The sequence below is a fragment of the Emydura macquarii genome, unplaced genomic scaffold (assembly GCF_026122565.2).
Source record: "Emydura macquarii macquarii isolate MOO-44397 ecotype Brisbane River unplaced genomic scaffold, CSIRO-AGI_Emac_v2 contig_3603, whole genome shotgun sequence".
NCBI classification, from domain to species: Eukaryota; Metazoa; Chordata; order Testudines; family Chelidae; genus Emydura; species Emydura macquarii.
The window spans coordinates 9,195,413-9,216,263 of record NW_027133740.1 but is presented as its reverse complement, the minus strand read 5'-3'; the positions used below and the strand labels follow the sequence as shown (position 1 = coordinate 9,216,263).

Genomic DNA, 20,851 nt, shown 5'->3' with positions numbered 1-20,851 from the left:
AGATGAAAAGCAAAGACACAAAAGAATGCTTTACCAGATGCCCACTAGCTATGGTAGAGCTTAAACAACAGCAATAAAGAAGGTTTCACACACCCTATTCCTAATGTGTCACAAACCCCTCCTATGGAGGGACCATCTATACGGATATCAAGTTTGGTTTCCACATCCATTACTTCCTCAGCCTCTTTCCTGAGCACCTATATCAATACCTGTTGTGATGGTGCTTTATGCAATATGAACACTTGTCCACCAAAAACTGATTGGGCCATTGAATTTTCACTTATCTGTTAATGGTGAATGAACTATGCAAAGTCCAACTGCAGTAGGGTGACCAGATGACCCGATGTTATAGGGACTGTCCCGATATTCAGGGCTTTTCCTTATAATCGGTGCCTATTATCCCCCACCTCTTGTCCTGATTTTTCACACTTGCTGTCTGGTCACTCTAAACTGCAGAGGCTGATAGCTTGCCAGTGAATGCAGAATCTGAACCTCCAGAAGAACCCCCATGTGCACACACGTCTCCTTCCACCCCAGGACACCATTTCTTCCCACAACAACAACCAGTCCCATGGCAACTCCCAACCTCCAGACTCTCTGTTCCTATCTTCTAAGGGGTGGGGAGGCTAGGACAGTTCCCACCTCACTCAAACTCCCACCTCACTCAAACTCCCACCTCACTCAATTTTGGAGCTGGTTGGCCAGCCAGATAATAGCGTTCACAGTCTTCTGACGTTCAGGAAACCATGACTGTTTCCTTGAAATCCTAAGTCTGCCCTGCAGTTATTCTAGCATTTCCAATTATTTAAAGCAGCCAATACCTGCTAGCTGCCCTGCAATTCGATGAGTGGCCATCTGGTACCTCTAGAAAACTTGAAGGAGCAAGCCCCTTGGCCAGCAAATGAAACAAATTTAGAAGGAGAGAGAGGCAGCCATTTCTCTAGCCTTGCAAGAGACAACAGTGAGAACAGGTGGGCCAGGGGCTTTCCAAATAGCATCTACTCAAGTCTGAACTGTTCATGACCCCGCCAGACTGTTCACAAATTTAAAAAGAATCGAAACCCACCCTAATTACATGTGGACTCAGGATTATAGTTCTACATTTTGCACAGTCCTACCATTAACCAGGGCCAACTTTAACCGCAGGGAAAAAAAAGAAAAAAAGAAAAAAAGGAAGTTTATCCCATTCACTCCCATCCCAATCTTAAAGGCAGGGTACATGCTATGGAACCCAGAGAGACTAGACTGCAGCACTGGTAACGATTATTCCTGAAAGTATCTATTAATTATTGCCTGTACTATGCTCCATTAGGAGGTGTTTTGTGCCTCCAGATGTGGACATGTACTACAAATACTGTAAAACAGGTAATACATGCATTGCCTTAATTAACTCTGTTCTTGTTGGAATTCAGCTGCCAGAGCCAGGGACCTCTTTCATTTAATATGAAAATCTCTCAAAAGGTAATAAGCCTGCTCCTTCACCTAATGGGGACTAATTGCCCAGTGCCATTTCTGAATTTACAGTATGAAATCTTATTACAAATTCTTATTTCTATATAAATTGGCAAACAGTTTACCTTAAACAATAAATTTAGATATAAAACAGACACTTTAGATGGGAACACAGTCACGTTTCACATGGTAAATTTAATTCTTCCCATGTACAATTTGGTCAGAGTGTTCACTAAACTGAATTTTGCTAACTCCACTCTAAACCTGTAAAATAAAGACATTTGTACACAAAGTGAGAAGTGGGAATGAGTAGAAAAAGAACTAAAATTCTCAGATGAGGTTATAAATCAAGGCTAACTGCCTTTCAATAAATTGAGAATCTGCAAAACACCATATAGATAGCAGATTTAGGAAGCCTTATTTGTCTTTTTGATTTGCATTTGATCATAATCTAGTGGTCATTTATTATCCTTCACTATGATATTCTCCGCCACTTATAGAGTGATGGAGTGGGTGCCTTTAAGAGATACATATACATTTAAGAAATACAATTTACACAAAGTAGCCAACTCTTAAAATAACCAATCTAGTAAAAGTTATCTCTAGACAACATAAACAAAGCCAACCTCACAAAATCATCTCCAGATCCACAGCTGAACTCAGCCTGTTGCAAGCTAGAGAAGTGCTCCTGATCCCTCCACTCCCTGCTGCCCTGTAATGTTCAGAGCACTGCCAATGTGTCTGTAACACTACCGGCATGGGTCTTGCAGAGCTCCAAATGAAAGTCTGAATAGCAAGAAGCACCACCACAAGGATTGCTGGAGAACATGCTTGGAGACTGGTGGAGCAGCATCAGTAACGCTTTGAATGCTGCAGGCAGAATAGTGGTGATGGTGCAGTGCTGGGGGCTGGGAGAAAGTGACAATGTGTCTCACTACCAGTTACAAGTTTCCCTATACATTAGCAGTTCTTTGTACTAGCAAGGAGAGTTGAGGTAAAAGCAGTGCAATGCCTGCTTCCTCATTGCTGAAACGGACTTGTTTCAGGGTGGTGCAACATGCCTTGCTTAACAGTTAAAGTGAGCACGAAAAGGGTAATGAGGAGTTTAAATTCAGCCCAGGAATATTATTTTTCATGTTATCCTTCACCTTAAGTACAAGAATGCCCCCTCAGCACAAGTGCATCTATGATGCTGCTGCCCGGGGGGGAAGAGGGAGCGGAAGGGGAGTCAACCCTATGTGCAGCAGCAACACAGATATAATTTTACTGGATGGTGCTTGGAAGAGAAGAGATGGACAAAGTTCTATCAGGTCTTACTCCCAGCATGCACACTTAGATGTGAGAGATGCAGAGTCAGATTCATTCACGTTTTTCTTCACCTATTTTATTAAGAACATTTTAACAGACCACATTACAGACATACAGAATTAATAATGCATAGCTCTTATATACCCCTTTTCTTCAATAGATCGTAAGTCTGATTTATATATATTTAGTTACAACATGCCTGGACTACTCCAAACAGGTCACATCACAGGTTGAAGCAAATGACATCTCCTGTTTCAGATCATTGTCTGGTGGCTTCCCTAGAACCAATTGGCTCTGTAGAATTTCAGCTTGCATTTTAGTTGATCTGGCAGCTTAAGTCCTGGAGGGTCAGACAGCCTTGGGGAAACTTTCAAATGGTCCATATAGGACAAGCCAACCAGCAGGTTGAAATCTGAAGGTCAGAAGTCCTGTTATGTTGCTTCCCCAAATGATAGCAAGGTTCAGGGTTGGAAAGGGAAGAGTCCCTGAAACCTTCAGATAATTGGGGTTCTACTCTAATATTGAGTAACAAGAATAAGATAGTCAAAGGCACTTAGAAGTAGAATGGTTATTGGGATAAGCTCTAGAAATCACTGCCAACTCCATTTAGACTCGAAGTGGTCAGAAAGATGAGATTGGGTTTTCATACAACTGTCAATCCATTTCTATTCCAGCTACAGAAATCTGTTCCTATCTAGCTAATAGACGAACAGCATCAAGCAAAGCATTAAACTCTTAAAGATCTTTCACATGTTGTTATATCATTTTGAAGGCAAATGAAGTAAGATTACCTCCGAGTTTTGAACATGTAATGCTAAGAGAATAAGATTTAAAAATAATCAGCCTTCTGGGAGATCAGCAGTTACCTTCTTTATAAAACACTTCATAACTAGAAATTCTATACAGGGATGTATTAATGTAATAGGTTTTGAGTGTGCTCGGAACAATTGTATAAGCCAGCACCTGTCATCTCTAAGCTTTGCTTCCAGTAATTATACTGTGGATCACAAAAGCTGCCCTACTTCCTCTAAAGTCCAATAGAAATATATGATGAGGTAAAATTCAGGAGATAAGACTGAGACATGTTCTCTTCTGCAGTTCTCAATGTCCTGGTTTTCAAGGTTAATTTTCAAGTACAAAGACACACCCCATGTGAGCAGAGGCCATAGAACTGGCAGCTAACCTCCCAGCCCTTCCAAAAGAGCTGTCCTACTCTCACAATTGTGTAGTCAACCATTCCTACTGGCTCCCTGTCCCCCAAACTCCTGCCTTCATATGAGGAAGAGTAGAAACTCCTCTGATAAACTAAAGCAGAGAAAAGGCACAAGCATCAGACTTAGTGCTAAATTCAGTCCTGGGGTAAGCAAATACAGTTCCACTGACTTCATAAAAGTTACATCCACTTGAACCAGGGCTGAATTTGGACAAGGAAAGTCAGAGACTTAAAAGAGGGAACAGGGATTAACCTTCTCAGCCAAAGGCATGAAATGCTGCTTTATTTCTCCATCACCATCAAGTTTTAAATCAAGACTGGATTTTTTTCCAATGAGATATGCTCTAGAAATCATTTTTGGGAAGATCTTCGGCCTGTGTTACATAGGAGGTCAGACTAGATGACTACAATGGTCCCTTCAGACCTTGGAATCTATTCATTGAGAATTCATTCAGGAATTCATCTGGAACTAGCAAATGCAATAAGAAAGGCCCGTATCTCGTGACCTAGGTAGGAAAGCTAGAAAAGCTTTGTAAATATTAAACGTAAAGGAGTTATATGTAGGTAAGAAAGAAGATGGTGCTCTGCTTTGAATTTTTTCCAAGAGGATCCTTCTATAGATTTAGAACTAAAAGTTACTAGTAAATCCATCACCTTTCTCTCTCTCTGCTTGCCATCCCCACCCCACCCTCACTTCCTTCTGAATCAAATCCAACATATGCCTACTGGGCCCAGTTTGGGCCTGCAATGCATTCCTACCCCCTCACTAGCTCCTGTTAAGAATATTTCAGCATACTTATACTTCCAAAATTATCACTACAACAGTATCCGTATCTTAAGAGAACAACTGGTTATGTCAAAAGGGACATGAAAATAGTGTGGCTTACTAACTATAGATTTTGTTGCTGTTCTAATAAAAATAAACTACTCAATTATCTCACCAAGTTAAAAATAGTGAATGAAATAATTCAAAGGCAAGTGTTTCTACATAAATAGGTTTATTTATTATAAATCAAAAGTCTTTGCCATTGGCCATACAATTTTTTATTTAATGTTAGCATTAAAGTAATTAGCACTCCTTCGATAAGATGAACTGGGGCTCTTTACATTAGAAAGAACTCCAAAGAAAGAACCTAGAAAAGTAAATATTTGTAGTAGCTTTTAAAAGGACACTATCAATTAAAATCTCAGCCACTTAAATGTTCAAAGTACAGTCAGATATGGAACCTGCCTTTGAGTTTTTCTGCCAATATTTTTATTTTGTGTTGTTTTAAAAATCTATATTTAAAAGAAAAACATTTTCCTCTCCTCTGTTGCTGTGTGTGAAAGGCCCACACTAACAACAAGGGAAACTGATTATAAACAAAAGACCAGATTATCCAGCTTGTGTAGTTGTGTTCTATGCTAAGTGGTCATAAAATGCTATGAAACCAGAATTCTCCACACACTTACATAAGTAGAAATGATTACAGAAGGTGCAAGACAGTGCACAATCAGGCTCTACGGCCTGTAAAATGCATACAGTAGAGAAAATGGGGAGTTGGTACAGTGGGCAGAGTAACTTTTTTTCTAATCTCTTTCATTTATATTAGGCTACGTCTACACAACATCTTACGTTGTCATCATTTATGTCATTCAGGGGTGTGAATAAATCACACCGACATGGTGGCCTTCACTACGTTGGCAGGAAAGCTTCTCCTGCCAACATAGCGACTGCTGGAGTAGTTAAGCCGACAGGAGAACTCTCTCCTGTCAGTTTAGGGCAGCTACATAACAAGCTTAAACCTGTGCCGCTGTAAACTCTCTAGCGGTAGCCATGCCTTAAGTCGTAGAAGTGTTACATATGTTTTGTAGTAAGAGGTTTATTACTGCCAAACAAGGTGTCTTTCTGTAGAAAATCTTATCTACATAGTAGATAAATTGGCAACGGTACGTGCTTTTTAAAAAAAAAACATTATAAATCAAAATAATTTATACTTTTTTTTCTTTCATGTTTTAATTGTTTGGTAACAAATTAAAAGTAATCAAAGGTAAGAGGGAAATAACATAATATGTTGCATGATTCATGATGATAGCCTTTTAATTGAGTTCTGTCTTATTGTTCTTTTATGCATTTGTTTATTTGGAAAATGGTCGCTCAACATAATGTTTAGAAAGTGGATGTTTATAAACCATCCCCAATGACTACCATCTACAGATCCCTTCTCCTTTATCCAGGTAGCACACTCTGCTTTTCTTCAGTTTAGTGATAGCAGCAGAAAATGTACTGAATTTTAATTTGACTGGGCAACAGTTGTTCCTGTTTCTCTCTTTTTTCTTCAAATAGTGTTGGCAAAAATGCAAATTCGCTAAAGTAGCCCTTTAGCCATTGTAGTAGAAAGTAAGAGATCGAGACATGAGACCTAACATGACAGGCCAGGTCTAACACTGCTAAGAAGCAAAGTCAAACTGTAAACTTACATATGACCTCCTAGAAATTGGCAAGAATTGAGCTGATACTGGAAACATACACGTTCCTAAAGCAGTGCTAGGCATAAGAGAATGAAATTACAGTCTAGAGACAGAGGGTACCAGGATATTCTAGCATCCCAAAGATAAGGGCTCCCTGACCTCCTCAAACGACACTATAATGGATAGAAATTTCTTGTTAATATGATAAATAGGAATGTTTTGATCAAACCATTCAGTACAACGTAATGGGTGGTATCATACTATGTCAGAGAGGCAGAATGAAACTTGTCTGTAGTAATGTATAAAAGAGCATGTCAGAGGAAACTACTTTGTCCAGCTGAGGGGATAATGGAGAGTCTCTCTGTTAACTGAGCCATTCCATTTATGAAGAAGCATTTATATGTTAAGTGTACTTGTAAGATATAGGTCGCTTCTCATAGTGATTCATTGCAATAAACTTGGCTAGGTGCTTTCCTTGCTCAGCGGATCCGTGGTTGTGTCAATTCATTCGATTGTGGGTGCTGTCTCGATTACCAGCGCAGAACTGGGACAGCACCTAGACGGGGAACGCGGGCACACAGCCAACAACTGATAACACCACAGCTAACAACAGCCATCTGCCACATACCCATCTCTCAGCCACATGCTTATACCTCCTGGGTCACTAGGGTGAAGATTCTGTCCAAATTTTTCCATAGCATTATAGTATTTCAATTTGAGGTAATAAAACGAAGTAGGGATGGTTTCTAAACCACAGTTAAACATGTTCAATAACTAATTCTCTGATGTGTAAAGGCTGCATTATCAAATCTACAGTATTCATCCTACATACCGATGTATGTGTTTGGATGTTTAATTATGATAACATGATCAATATTCATTTTCTAGTCACTTTTAAAAGTCTTTGAAAAGAATACATAAACAATAAGGCCAAAGTTTTCAGAACCAACCACAGATTGTTTGTGTGCCTGACTTGAAACCATTAGGGCTGGAGCTCAGCGGTACTGAGGACCCACAACTCCTCCCATTGCACTGATGTTTCATGCACAAGTTTGACACCTTGCCCCTAATTTTCAGAAGTGCTGAAGTAAATGGGAACTGCAAGTCCTCAGCATCAGATACAAAGTATCTCAATTTGAGGTATCCTAAAACTGAGAAACAGGATGGATGGATGGATGGCCACTTTCAAAAATGTCAAGAACTTCAGAGCCTCCCCCCCGCCAGTTATTAAAATAGCTTTATTCAAAAACCCTGTAAGGATGTTCAACAAAAATATACCTATTATTAAAACGTTCCTCTCCTGGTGTAACTACATGAGAGGTGTAATTTTCTTGCTGGTCCCAAGGGACAGCAGCTATATAATCTTATGTTGTGTCACCAGCATCCAAATAACACCGGCAAGATAACTTAAAGCAGCAGACAAGTCAGTGTATGGTACATGTTTTTGGGTTGTAGGATGAATAAGAACAGGGGGATGCTGGAAGTATTCCTTTTTAAATTAGAGGGTGTAAAGTGCTTTGCCATCCCTCGGGATTAAGAGGCACTATATAAATATACAGGGGCGAAATCCTGGCCCCATCAGAATTAGTGGCAAAACTCCCATTGACTTCAGTAGGGCCAGGATACAGTTGGTGAGAGGACATCCTGGTACAAGAGGAAACTCCGGCACGTAGTTAGCAAAACCTGGTGGTTGGGGAAAGCAGTAAGTGTGGGGAGCAGTTAGCGAGCTGCAGCCCAGGGCTTTCCGGGGGGGGGGGGGGCGCGGAAGATTATTCCGCAGCCCCTGGGACAGGGCAGGGGGACCCCTGCAGAGATCAGTGGAAGTGGCATTACCTTGTAGCTGGGCTGAGAGCGACTCTTGGTGCTGCTGGTACTTGAGTGCCACCGCCTCGGCTTTCCTCAGCTGGCTCTGCAACTCGTAGTGCAGCACGGCCCCGTAGAGGAAGCCGAACGCCACGGTCAGGAGCAAAAGGGTCTGGAAAATCCGCTTCTGTTTTCGGGAGCACATCCCGTTGCCCATAGTCCCTCCTCGGGTCCCGGAGCCCCCCCACCCCCGGCGGTTTAGCAGCCGGCAGCAGCTGGAGGAGGAGGAGGAGGAGGCAGCGTTGGGCACCAAGGGACAGAGCCGGGAGGAGGGGACCCTGAGCGCTCCGGCCCCCACCCGCTGCTAGTGCCGTGGCACCCCGGGCAGCTCCAGGCTCCGCCAGGCACGCGTGGCTGCGGGCACGGGAGGCGCATGCTGCGGGCACGGGGCTGCCCCGCCCGGCTCTGCGCCGCAGTAAGGGGGCTCGGGGGCCCCCGCGGCGCCGGGCGGGAGATGTCTCTAGGGAGCAGCTGCCTGCCTCACCCGCAGGTGGGGCGAGGTGGGGGCGGCCGCTTCTCCGCTGGGGTGACGGGCTGGAGGCTGGGAGGGGGGGAAGGGGGTCTCTACACCGCAGCTCCCCTGCTCTCTGCCGTCCTGTCTGCGGGACTTGGGGGGAGTCTGTGGGCTGCAGGCCCCTGCCCCGGTTACTAGTGTGTCCGTGCGTGCTGGGGGCAGGGGGGCTCTAGGGAGCGGCTCCCCTCTTCTGCTGCCTGCTGCCTTGCTTTGGGAGAGGGTCAGGGGGCGAGCGTGTTTCTCTGTCAGCTCCCTCCCCTCCTGCCCGCCTTACTGGGGGGGGGGGGGTCTGTGCATCAGCTCCCTCCCCTCCTGCCCGCCTTACGGGGGGGGGGGGGGGGGTCTGTGCATCAGCTCCCTCCCCTCCTGCCCGCCTTACTGGGGGGGGGGGTCTGTGCATCAGCTCCCTCCCCTCCTGCCCGCCTTACTGGGGGGGGGGGGGGTCTGTGCATCAGCTCCCTCCCCTCCTGCCCGCCTTACTGGGGGGGGGGGGGTCTGTGCATCAGCTCCCTCCCCTCCTGCCCGCCTTACTGGGGGGGGGGTCTGTGCATCAGCTCCCTCCCCTCCTGCCCGCCTTACTGGGGGGGGGGGGTCTGTGCATCAGCTCCCTCCCCTCCTGCCCGCCTTACTGGGGGGGGGGGTCTGTGCATCAGCTCCCTACCCTCCTGCCCGCCTTACTGGGGGGGGGGGGTCGGTGCATCAGCTCCCTCCCCTCCTGCCCGCCTTACTGGGGGGGGGGGGGGTCCGGTGCATCAGCTCCCTCCCCTCCTGCCCGCCTTACTCCGCTGCCACCTGAACGGGAAACAAAGGAAACTTTTCCCTGCCTGCCCTGGCCACCTTCCAGCCCGTAACTTACGTGTCACCCCGCTCCTCGGCTGCTCTCTGCAGTGGGATCCCCGAAGGAAGTCCCGCTCCGGGCGCTGCCTCATTGGGCCCAGCCTCTGCCCTCTCCCCTCCCTTCGGGGAGCAGGGTCTGTGCGCATTGGGTGCCCGCTGTGTCCGTCCGGCGCGCGGGGCGCACTCCGTCTCTCTCCCCGCCTTCTCCTCCATTCCTGGAGCGCGGCTGGCTGGAGCTGGAGGACGGGACGCTGGAGAGCTGGGGCCGGGCTGGGCGCTCCACGTTCGCGCACTTGTGCGGGGTGTGCGTGTGTGTACCTACCTGCCAGACACATGGGGGGTGCGTGTCTGCGCGTTCCAGCGCGGGAAGGGAACCAGGCGCTGTGTGTGTCTGGGTGTGTAGACACTCCAGCTGCGGAGACAGATCGGTGTGTGTCGCTCCTCGGAGGTGTGGGCACAGATTGCATGGGTGCGCACACGCTTTTCAGCTGCACGTGTTCATGTACAATGCCACTACAGACACGTCTGGGCTGTGTGTGTGCACTTTCCAGCTGTGAACACGTGCAGTGCCTGCGTGTGACACCAGTGGACAGGTTTGTGAAGGTTAGTGTGTTGTACACTCCCATCTGCGAAAAAAAAAGGTGTGTATGTTTACATGCCAGCTACACACTGGTTCACACATGCCTGTTGCATGTACTTTCCAGGTGCTGTGTGTAGGTCCCAGCTGCATACATAAATGTATTTTGTGTGTGTGTGGAGTTGTGTCAGTTCTAGCTGCATACATAGGTGTAGTGTGTGTAGGTTTCAGCTTCATACACAGGTATGGGTGGGCGGGTTTAGGTTCCAGCAGCAGACACAACCATATGCTGGGTGCCCTATTTGTTCCTGCACAACTTCAAACTGGAACCTGTGCTGGAGCCCAACGGAGTGTGGGCAGAGCGTCAGCACCTGCTTACTGTGAAAGGACAATCCCAAGGTGCTGCTGCTCTTAGACTCGACCGTACCCAAAGACTCACAGTTCTGCAAGAGCAGAATGAAGGTGGTGGGTACGGGGAGCAAAGCAGAGCAGGCTGGATAAAGAACCTAGAAGGAGGAGCGGAGCAGAGTAGATCAGGGAGGGAGCCATGGGGGATGAAGGAGCAGCTTGTTTAATATGATTTTTAAAAACATTTCTTTTAAACATTTTATTTTTAAAATTCTCTTATACTATAGGAGTCCATTCTTTTATAGCCTGGAACAGACGTAAGCTGGAGTGCTGGATATACTATCAACCGTTTCTCAATGACTGATCCGTGGACTGGCGCTGGCCCCAAAGATCTCCCTGACACAGTTTAAGAAGGCAGCAAGCCAGTCCTTGGTATCAAAAAGGTTGAGAAACGCTGCTCTAAACTACAGTTACTGACTAGTCCCAGCTACCTGTACAGCCATCCTACTAATGGCTACGGGACTGATCCTCTTATGTACTCTGAGTACCGCAGTAGAGGTGTTGCCAGACTTCCTGGGCCCTCAGCACCTCTTCGGCAGTGGACCTTAGGACCTTGCACTTGCATGGTCAGGTCCTGCACCCTGATTTTTGGAAATGCTGATTATCAAGGGTTGGACACCAGGTAATGCATTCATTTTGAGGTCCTGGGTATCTTTAAGTCCCATGAACTTCATCTAGGAGATGGGTGGTGAATGCTCTTTGCCAGGAGTACTTCAGCATCTCACATGTTCAGGCCCCAAGATCCCCCTTCATTGGTGTGAATGGCTGGTTCAATCCTGTACCCTGAAATGTACAGAACTGTCACAGTGTTTTGAAGTTACATAGGAGAATTGGGTTCTCATTCAAGAATTTTTTCCATCTCTTTTGTTTAATGCCTCTCCCTCTCCTCCCCCAAATGATTTGTCTGAAGACTCCTTTTGAACTGATCCTGACATCATTTTTGGATTCAGATTTCTTTCAGTAGTTTTATATTTGGCCTTTGTTTTTGTTATGACATCTATGATCCTGATTCTGCCACCCTGACTCATCTTGAGCGTTACGTTATTCTGCCAATAGTCACACTGAAATGGAGGAAGAGTACTACTCAAGGTGAGTAAAGGAGGCAAAAACAGGCCCTTTGTGTTTGTACTCTAACTGTAAAATTAAGTATGTCCTTATTCTAATTTTGGAATATATTTAAAGGCATGTTTTTGTTGGGTGACATATTACCTTTCAAACTCCTTTGATTTTTATGCAGAGTCACTTAATTTGTTTGCAGTGTTGGTTGTAGCCATGTTGGTCCCAGGATATGAGAGAAACAAGTTGGGTGAGGTAATATCTTTTATTGAACCAACTGCTGTTGGTGAAAGAGACAAGTTTTCAAGTTATACAGAACTCTTCTTCAGATCTGCCCAGTTATTTGGTACCACCATATAAACAGATTTTTTTTTCCTGTGTGGAAAGCAAGGCATTGAGAGGTAGATCCTCCGCTCCAAATGGCAATTTATACCAGCTATGAGAATTTAAAGCCGCTCAGGATCTGCCCGGAATATATCCACATCATAAAGGTCACTGTGTATTACAGAGAGTCTAAGAACTAGGACCCATTCCTGCAGGTGCTGACCACGTCCAGAGGTGCTGAGCACCCTTGGTTTTTGTTGACTTTGCTTTTAATAGAGCTCAGCACCTGGACATATCAGGCCCTTAATGAATTTTCATTCAGAATGTGACCCGTCCCGTGTCCAGAGTAGCCCCCTGAAAATGCCACGGTCAGGGCAGGCTGCAAACAGAGAGCAGATTCTGCCAGCACTGGTGGGTGACACTGAAGTCAAGCTTCCCAACCAGCCAGAAACTGCTTCTGAATCCTCACAGAAGCCAGTATACAAATACTCACGGCCCCCTTTACTGCAGTTCAGGCTCTGGCTCCCAATTAGCCACTGGGTCCAGTAAAGAGACCAGTTATTTAAACTCTATGCTCTTTACTAAAAAGGTTATCTCTGACCTCAAAGGTTCAGCCACAGTACCAGATCAATATAAGTTTGGATCTTACCCAAAATACCACACTGCCAGCCAATCCTTTAGTAACTAAAACTAAAGGTTTATTGTAAAAAGAAAGAAACAAACCATAAGAGAAATGTTAAAGGTTTAGAGCAATCAGATACACCCAAATGATTGAAAGTCCATATACATCAGGTTTCTAGAAGAATTGTGGCGTTGCAAGCTTGTACAGTTCCTCCGGTACACATCCAGTACCTGGATGGGTCTAAGTCCTTTGGTTCAGTTGCAAAAAGAATTGATCCAGAGGCAGGTATGTGTCTGTAGCTGAACAGGAACAAAGAAAAAATGGTTTCTGTGGCTTGGCCTTATATACCCTCTGGAATGTTACAAGAACTAAAATGGAATCTAGAGTCACATGGGCCAATCCTGGTAAATCTTCAGGTATGCCTTTAGTTTCTTCCTGAGCCCCTTGCATCCATGAGTGTCTTAATGGGCCATTAAGCAGGCTATTGTCCTGCCGCCATCCTATCTGGGGTGTTGCCCAGGCAGCACAATTTGAAATACAGATATCTCAAATATATCTATAACTTCCATTTCACATATTACGTTTGAACATAAGTATTATCATCTGACTTAGCATATGATAACCTTTCTAACAGTACCTGACATGGCATATCTCACATGAATTATTATGATTTTGACACACTGATGTTAACCAACATGACAAATGCTCTCCCCCCATCTACCCAGCATGACACCCCAACACGAGACTGGTATAGAAAGGAGTAATCAGAGCCCCTGAATACACCTCAAGGCCCCCCTTATTCAGACAGCGTGACATCCCCCATGCAAAAGTGATGCAGAAAGGGGTGTCCCCAGACACTGCTGAATGCATTACAGAAACTTTCCCTCTTCCATTTTTAACATGTTTCAAGTGTTTTACAAAGTATCAGGCACATAGTACATTTCTACAATTCTTAGCATTAGCAACAAATTACAAGACTTAACATTGGCTATAATATTAACAGTAAAATCATGTTTAGTTAAAACAGGCTTTTCTTTGTAAGGTTCATTATGACGGTAACAATGTTATTCAATTATTTTACAAACAGAGGTAAGGGTTGAGTTGGTTCACTAGTGACACATGTTTCACCACTGGTTGTTCTGTTACCTCTACATTACCCTCCTGCTGGGGCTAGGCTTTGGGCCCCCACTCTGGCCCCCTCCAAAGAAACATTTTTTCATTGAGCCCTAACAAACTCATTCTGAATGTGGCTCCAATTTAGAGCCATTCCAGGCATGCCCAACTCACTTTTAGCTGGCCACACCCAATAGTCCTCTGTGCTAACAGCTATGGGTAGATCTTTCTCCCCACTGTCAGACAGGTGATTTGCATTAACACACATACTAGTTGCAGCTCTCAAAGCAGCTGTGGATATCCACGTCTCCTCTGCTGACACCAGCTCAGATGACCAGTCCAAGTTCTGTTACCAGATAGATATGTTGGCACCCGCAGCAAATTTTCTGGGTGTATTACCCAATGCTCCAGCCTGAGGAATGTGTCATGGACCAGATCAAATTGGGGCAGGTAATTAGATTGCTTACTGAGAAGGCTCTAATATAGGCCTCCCCCCTTCTAAAGCAGGACTACCTGATGCTGACCAGCTGGGATTCTTTCCTGCAAGCATTCACTACCATTTTTGATGACCCACATAAAGTTTGATAGGAAGTCTCTGCCATGTATAAGCTCAGGCAAACCCTTGGATCAGCCCTTTCCTATATCACTCAATTTATACACTGGGACACAGACATCACCTGGAATGATGTTGCACTCTTTTATCAATTTCAGCTTGATCTCTGCAGCGAATTGAAGAATGAGATGGCATGGGTAGATCTTCCTACCAGGTTGGAGGCTTTTATGGACCTGTGCATCAGGATAGACACCAGGCTTCATGAATGACAAATGGAATGCAGGAAGATCCTGTCCACATTCTGCACTTGCCAGAGGTTCAGTCCTCAAACTCAAGGAAACTGTGCCCTGGTCCAGCCCATGCAGATAGATGTGGTGTGGCCCCACTTTTGTCAGTAAAAGTTTTTGTTTTTTTCATGCCTGACCTACATATATTTCACCAACAAAAGTGCCGACGTGGACAGCGCTATGTCGGCAGAAGACCCTCTTCTGCTGACATAGCTACCACCACTTGTTGGGGGTGGTTTAATTATGCTGGTGGGAGAGCTCTCTTCCACCAGCATAGAGCAGCTATATGGGAGACCTTACAGATGTGCCACTGCAAAGTCTGTAGTGTGGACGTAGCCTTCGTCCAGCTTGCCTGAGTGGCAAGATAGACTGGAATAGACATGGTAAGACTTCTAGTGCTGTAGGAGTTTGCATTTATTACTGGGTAGGTGAAATATAATTCTAATCTAGAACATACCATCGGTTTGAGATCTCTGCCCTGCTTTTTTTGATAGTCTGCTCTGAGGTTGACACAGTTGTAAACCATTGCACACAGTGTGACACCTGAATCTTTCCATATTCCTGTATGTCATTCTCTACCCCAACTAGGTTTCCATTCTTTAATGAAATAAAGGTGAGGTTACAGTCTGTTTTACTTAATTGGTCAGGGGTGTGAAAAAACCAAAAAGTTTTACTGACAAAAGTGCTAATGTAGACCTAGCCTAACTGATAAATGGTCCCTGACTTCTAAGGGGCTCTGCATGGATTGTAAGTGCTTTGCAGCAGAGATTTTTCCCTGTGCTTTTATAGTACCAAGCAGAATGTGCTACTAATTAAAATGTCAATAATGATGGTAAAGGGACTGATCATGTCCCTGAGATCTGCACATGGATTGGCCTAGCTCTGGACTTTGAGAAAGGAGTTCTGTTGTTTTGGGGGGGGGGGGGGGGTGTGTCTGTGCATGTAAAGAGATGGTTGTTGGTAGCCAAAGCAGGGAGCATAGCTGTTCAGAAACAGTATAGAGAGAAATGGCTCTATGTGGTGTCCCTGTGCCCATGAAAGACGCCAGAGTTCCATGCAAATCTCAGGGGAATGCCTTGACTTGGAAATAGAATTCCTTTTCTTTTGGGAGGGGGTGGGAAATCCCGCTCAGTGCCAGAAGAATTGAGATGAAAGTAAGGCGAATCATGCAGACTTTCCCCACCTCATTGCCTCAGGAGGCTAGGCCCAAATGCAATGTTAATATTTGATATAATTTACATAAGAAATGCTGAACCAGGAAACCGGTGATAGAAAATGTTATTTCTCTTAAATGAGATAATCCCACATGGTTGAGTTTTTCCTGGTATGACTCAGTGTGGGCCATCCTACATGAAGATCTTGGCAGATGGAGAAGTATGTAGGCCAGTGAATTTTGAGTGTTTCCATCCCCACTGATTTCAGTTGTTGTCCTCAGACTTCCTTGCTCTTTAGAAAACCACTCATTTTGTTTTACAATGCCTGAACAAAAGCCTGGAGTTGATATCCTACAGCAGTAATCCTACACCAAGCCTTCCGGGAAAGAGAAATCTCATCCCCCAAATTGTCTCCATTAGTATTACACTGTATATTTCATTCTCAACAGCAGAACCAGAGGAATACTTCATCAACATGTTATTTGTAAAATCTCTGTAATTCATTAAGCATCTGAAATGGAGACTCTAAAACAGCTTGCGAACAGCCAGTTATATAACTCTGCAAAATGAAATAAACTGAGGCTAGAAAAACAAACACAGCACTGTAGTTGTAAAATCTAAAGAAATGCAGATAAAACCACAATTTTAAATAAGATCAAAATATAGGTCATGAGCCTAAAGTCTTTAGCCTGGGTCCATAGTAATTTTTATCTATCCAATGTCATGAATGTCACACTTCTTAGCAAGATTATCCCTGCCAGCAACCAGCTCAGAAATGCAAAACAGGCTTCTAAATCCACTTCATGGTTATTCCTGGTAAGAACTGTTTTTATTTTTATTTTATTTTTCTAACTTTCATACTGCTAAACTGAGCAAAATTCATAAAGACGTCTTTTACAGACCACAACTATTTGTCATAATTATCACTTTTGGTTGCTTACTGTTGTGTTATAAAATCATATAATTTACAATTCTAGACAAAGGAGCTCTACAGATTTATTCAGGAATATAAAAGACAACAGCAGAGTGGAGAATACTGCTGAAAGACTTGTCATCATTTATGATATTTTCTTGCAAATGTAGGTTTATGAGTAACATTTTATGTATGTACCACTATTGAACTCAATGAGGCACTTACATGCATAAAGAAACTCATAAAAATATGCATTTGAAAGATCAGGGTCTTAATTTGCAATGCACTACGTGACAAATGAACTGAACACTGGTTGAAGAAATCTTTTTTTTTCCTCAAAAACCAAATCTATTTGTTAGGTTTCAGAAATCTTTGACATTCCCCACAGTCTCCCAGTTTTTATGGCTCGACTTTCTATTTTATGGCTTGTTTTTGACTAGGGATCGAAGATGGTCTCTTTCCCAGGTTTTATTTTATATGGATCCTTTGGTGACTGAGGAATCCGATCCTTGAGCCATCGACTTTTTGGCAGGCGTTGCAGGTGGTGTTGGAAGACAAGGTAGGGCCACGATTGCTGCATAATAGTTGTATTTTCTTTCTTTTCTGGCATTGTTCTACAATGAGGGCATGGCAATTTTTCCTCTATGTGGTTGTTCCTTCTCTAACAAGTCTTTGCCAGTTAGACTTGTCTTGGGTTACTGTCTCCCAGTGTGTGCTGTTGATGCACATCTCTTGATGATTGTCCTGAAGGTGTCTTTAAAGCATTTCTTTTGACCTCCCCGTTTTCTTTCTCCTTTGGTGAGTTGGGCATACAATAACTGTTTTGGTAAGCATGTATCAGACATGCGCATACAGTGCCTGCTCCACCTCAGCTGGTGCTGGATAATCAGGGCCTCAACACTAAAGATGTTGGCCTCTGTGAGGACACTAACATTAGTGTGGCAATCCTCCCACTTTATCTTGAAGATCTTCTGGAGAATGTGCTGCTCTGGTGTTCTAGGTTTTTCAGGTATTTTCTGTAAGTCACCCAAGTCTCACAGCCATAGAGGAGACTTGGAATTACCACTACTTTATAAACTAAAAGTCTAGTGTGTGTCTCATCTAGTCTTTAAACAAAGCAACAAGTACAAAACAACTTGGCAACACACTGGTTCTAAACAGTGGCACCTTTTGGACTATGTCATTGTGAGAACACAGGATTTAAGAGACGTCCAAACTACTCATGTCATGAGAGGAGCCAATGATTGCTGGACTGACTACTACCTGCTCAGGTCAATCATGTCCATCAGGGTTGCATGAAAACATAGAAAGCAATCCAAATCACTCAGACAGCAATACAGCATCCAAAGATTTCAATCCTTAGTGCACCAAGAAAACTTTCAAGACCACCTCACTGGAAAACTGACCATATGCACATGTATGCAAACTGACATATGGAAATGACAACACAAGTATCGAAGAAGTTTGGGAAGCCCTAAAACAGACCATCTATGAGGCTTGAGAGGAATCCATCGGCCTCGTAACCCATCACCATCAGGACTGGTTGACAACAACAGCATTGAGATCATAGCCTCCTGGACTTCCCATCAGCTCAAAGCTGAGGTTCAAAAGAGGATCTGAGAAATCAAAAACAAATGGTGGGAGGACATAGCAAAAGAAATCCAAGCATTCACTGACAGACATGATATGCAGAGCTTCTTCTGTGAGACAAGTCCCTGTATGGACCACGCTCATGTGGCCTCACACTATTGAGATCTGAAGACGATAGTATCCCTCTCAAAGACAATGAATCCATCAAAGAGCGCTAGAAGGAACACTACCAAAAGTTTCTAAATCAAGAATTGACTGTGACTGAGGACACCATCGACTCCATCCCTCAGCACCCAATCTGGGAAACTTGCAGATATAATGACTTTGAAGAATAGGGTGATAGAAAGGTACATGGTGCCCTCCTTTATTGTGAGACCCATGTGAGTTTTGAGAAAGAAGCTTAAGCAGTTCTAATGAATGCATCGTTGAGATGTCTCTACACAGATGAATGCATGGCCCTTTCCTTCAGGAATATCTGCAGATCCCCTTCACTGGGCTTGCAAGCAGTTGTTCCACGCTGTAGGACAGAGCCAACTGCAGGGCCTGTCTGCAGGTGAACCTAATAATCTCTGCCTGCCCTTGCCTAACGTGGGGTTTGGATGGCCATAACACTCCTGTAGTGGGGTTCGGACTTGACAAACATCAGTCTGTTCTCACTGTGAGGACTGAGAGCATTATTAATTAGTTTCTGTAGATTTAATTATTTCAGTGATGCTCTGAACTATGTTCTGGCGAGAAAAAAAAAGGTGAATTTACCAGTCTTACTACAATTAGTTTTCTTTTGCAAATCACATCTGGCAGCTGGTCCATTTAAGAGCAAGGCCCAAGAAATGTATCACGAGGGACAGTGGTCCAATTTGATAACTGTGATGTGCCTTTTGGAGCAGGGGTTTAGTATAATGATAATACATCAAATGCTGCTAGAATGATGTTTGTCAGCAGGAGTGTCACAGACCAAGTGGTGGGGGCCCTCAGTGCCCACATGGCATCGCAATGACTTCAGTGATAAACCTTTTGCCATTTTAGTGAGAATAGGGTTCTCTTTCTGTTATGTTTGCTTGGATAGTTTGCTCTGATCTGTGTTCTGGTTTATGCATTCCAGTCACAGTAGCTGGGTTTTATTTATTGTTGTTTTTATGCCCTGTATTGTGAAGAGATCTGAAGAGCTTTATATGAAGGTAGCCTATAAATTAAATGGTTGATGGGTCTATCGTATAATTTTAATGTCTCATATCCCATTATACAATGCTGCTTGCAAACAGGAGCAAGAATACAGGCAGCTCTACTTTCAAGTCCCAGCTACGGCCCCAGACCTTCCAACACTTACACACCTGAATAACTGCTTAGTCAGTGGGACTCAGCCTACTCCTGTGCTTGGCATTTGTAGGATGAGGACTTAAAACACATTAAAAATACAATTTTCCAGGACAAGGACAGATTTAAACACAGTTTCTTTAATAAACTTAAATGGCCCTGGTTGAAATCTTTTTATAATTATAGCTGCTTTGGGTTCTTTACACAACATTTCAGCTTGCCAACAAACCATCTTGTCTCTTGTTTGCTGGTGGGTTAAATCCTTGCCATAGCATCAGGAGCCTGGAAACAGGTGCTTTGTTATTACTCTATAAATCAAAATAGATAAAATATCCACTTTCCTGGGGCTGTTCCATTCAGTGGGTTTTCTTTCCACATACCTGATGCTGTCCCCATCAGGAGGCTTCCTCCACCCCCTGCCTTTATCTCCTCCTCCCCATTCATCCCGCCAACCTGCAATCCCTCTGCTTTCTGCTTATCTCCATATCCCTTCTCCTCATAGCCATCCCTCCTCCTCCTGCTTAGCCAGCTCTCACTGGAGATAGGAGTATTTATAGTAGTTGATTAGTTTATTATTTCTGAACGGTTGTGCTAATAGGATGTGGAAGAGGGCAGAGAGACCTTTGATAGGGAATCCCAAATGAAATGTTTACAGGAGGACAACTGACGTGCTTAGTCTGCAAAAAAGCCTTTTTTTGTGTGCCTGGCCCTGCGCCAGGCTGAACCACTGTCTGGGCAGGAAGAGAAAAGATCCCAGAATCTGTTTGTTTTTTCCCTCAATCATTAAAACTGATGAACTTCCTGACTAAAAATAATGCAAGAAGGAATAGGAGACCTTCTTTGCAAGGGAACTTGAATCAGCCTGCAGGACAGAGGAAGCAGAATCCCAGATGATGGGTGCCACCTAGTGGATTGCTGGAGATACATATGCAAGAAAAGCGATCTTTTAGATATACAAATAGCAGAGGGCATGTTGTGAGATAACACCCTAAGGTTGCTCATTGATTCTTGTAAGCAGCATTAATAGGCGAGGAGGGAAGTGGGAGAGGAGAGGGTGACAGCTGGCAAAGCATGTGTGGGTGTTCTGGGTGGGTAAAAGGATTAGAGTTAATTAAATCCCTGATGTAGCTCTGTAATAAAGGAACTCAGTTATTTGCTGAGTTAACTAAATGCTTAGCTAACAAAGGAACCCCTAACAACACTGCTCAGTCTCTACAGAGGAGCACTTTGCCTGAGGAACAATTGCCTGTGATGTTATGCAGGCTAACTGAAGTGTTGCTCTGAGAGGTCATGAAGCTATAT

The 20,851-nt window shown here is 44.2% G+C and overlaps 1 protein-coding gene and 1 long non-coding RNA gene across 3 annotated transcripts in view; one reads left to right on the top strand and one right to left on the bottom strand.

The window, feature by feature from the left end:
* The window catches only part of GOLIM4 (golgi integral membrane protein 4), a 56,841-nt gene extending 47,175 nt beyond the window's left edge, over positions 1-9,666 (bottom strand). For both annotated transcript variants that reach the window (XM_067536541.1, XM_067536542.1), the window contains exons 1-2: positions 9,658-9,666; positions 8,258-8,502 (exon numbers count right to left, since the gene is read on the bottom strand). In XM_067536541.1, coding sequence (XP_067392642.1) covers positions 8,258-8,444 — 187 coding nt within the window. In that variant the 5' untranslated portion in view covers positions 8,445-8,502; positions 9,658-9,666. The remainder of the gene's footprint in view (positions 1-8,257; positions 8,503-9,657) is intronic.
* Positions 9,667-14,149: 4,483 nt separating this feature from the next.
* Positions 14,150-14,910, top strand: LOC137145695 (uncharacterized). The gene is made up of 2 exons (XR_010917730.1): positions 14,150-14,188; positions 14,450-14,910. It is a non-coding gene; the product is annotated as an uncharacterized lncRNA (long non-coding RNA).
* The last annotated feature ends 5,941 nt before the right edge of the window (positions 14,911-20,851 follow it).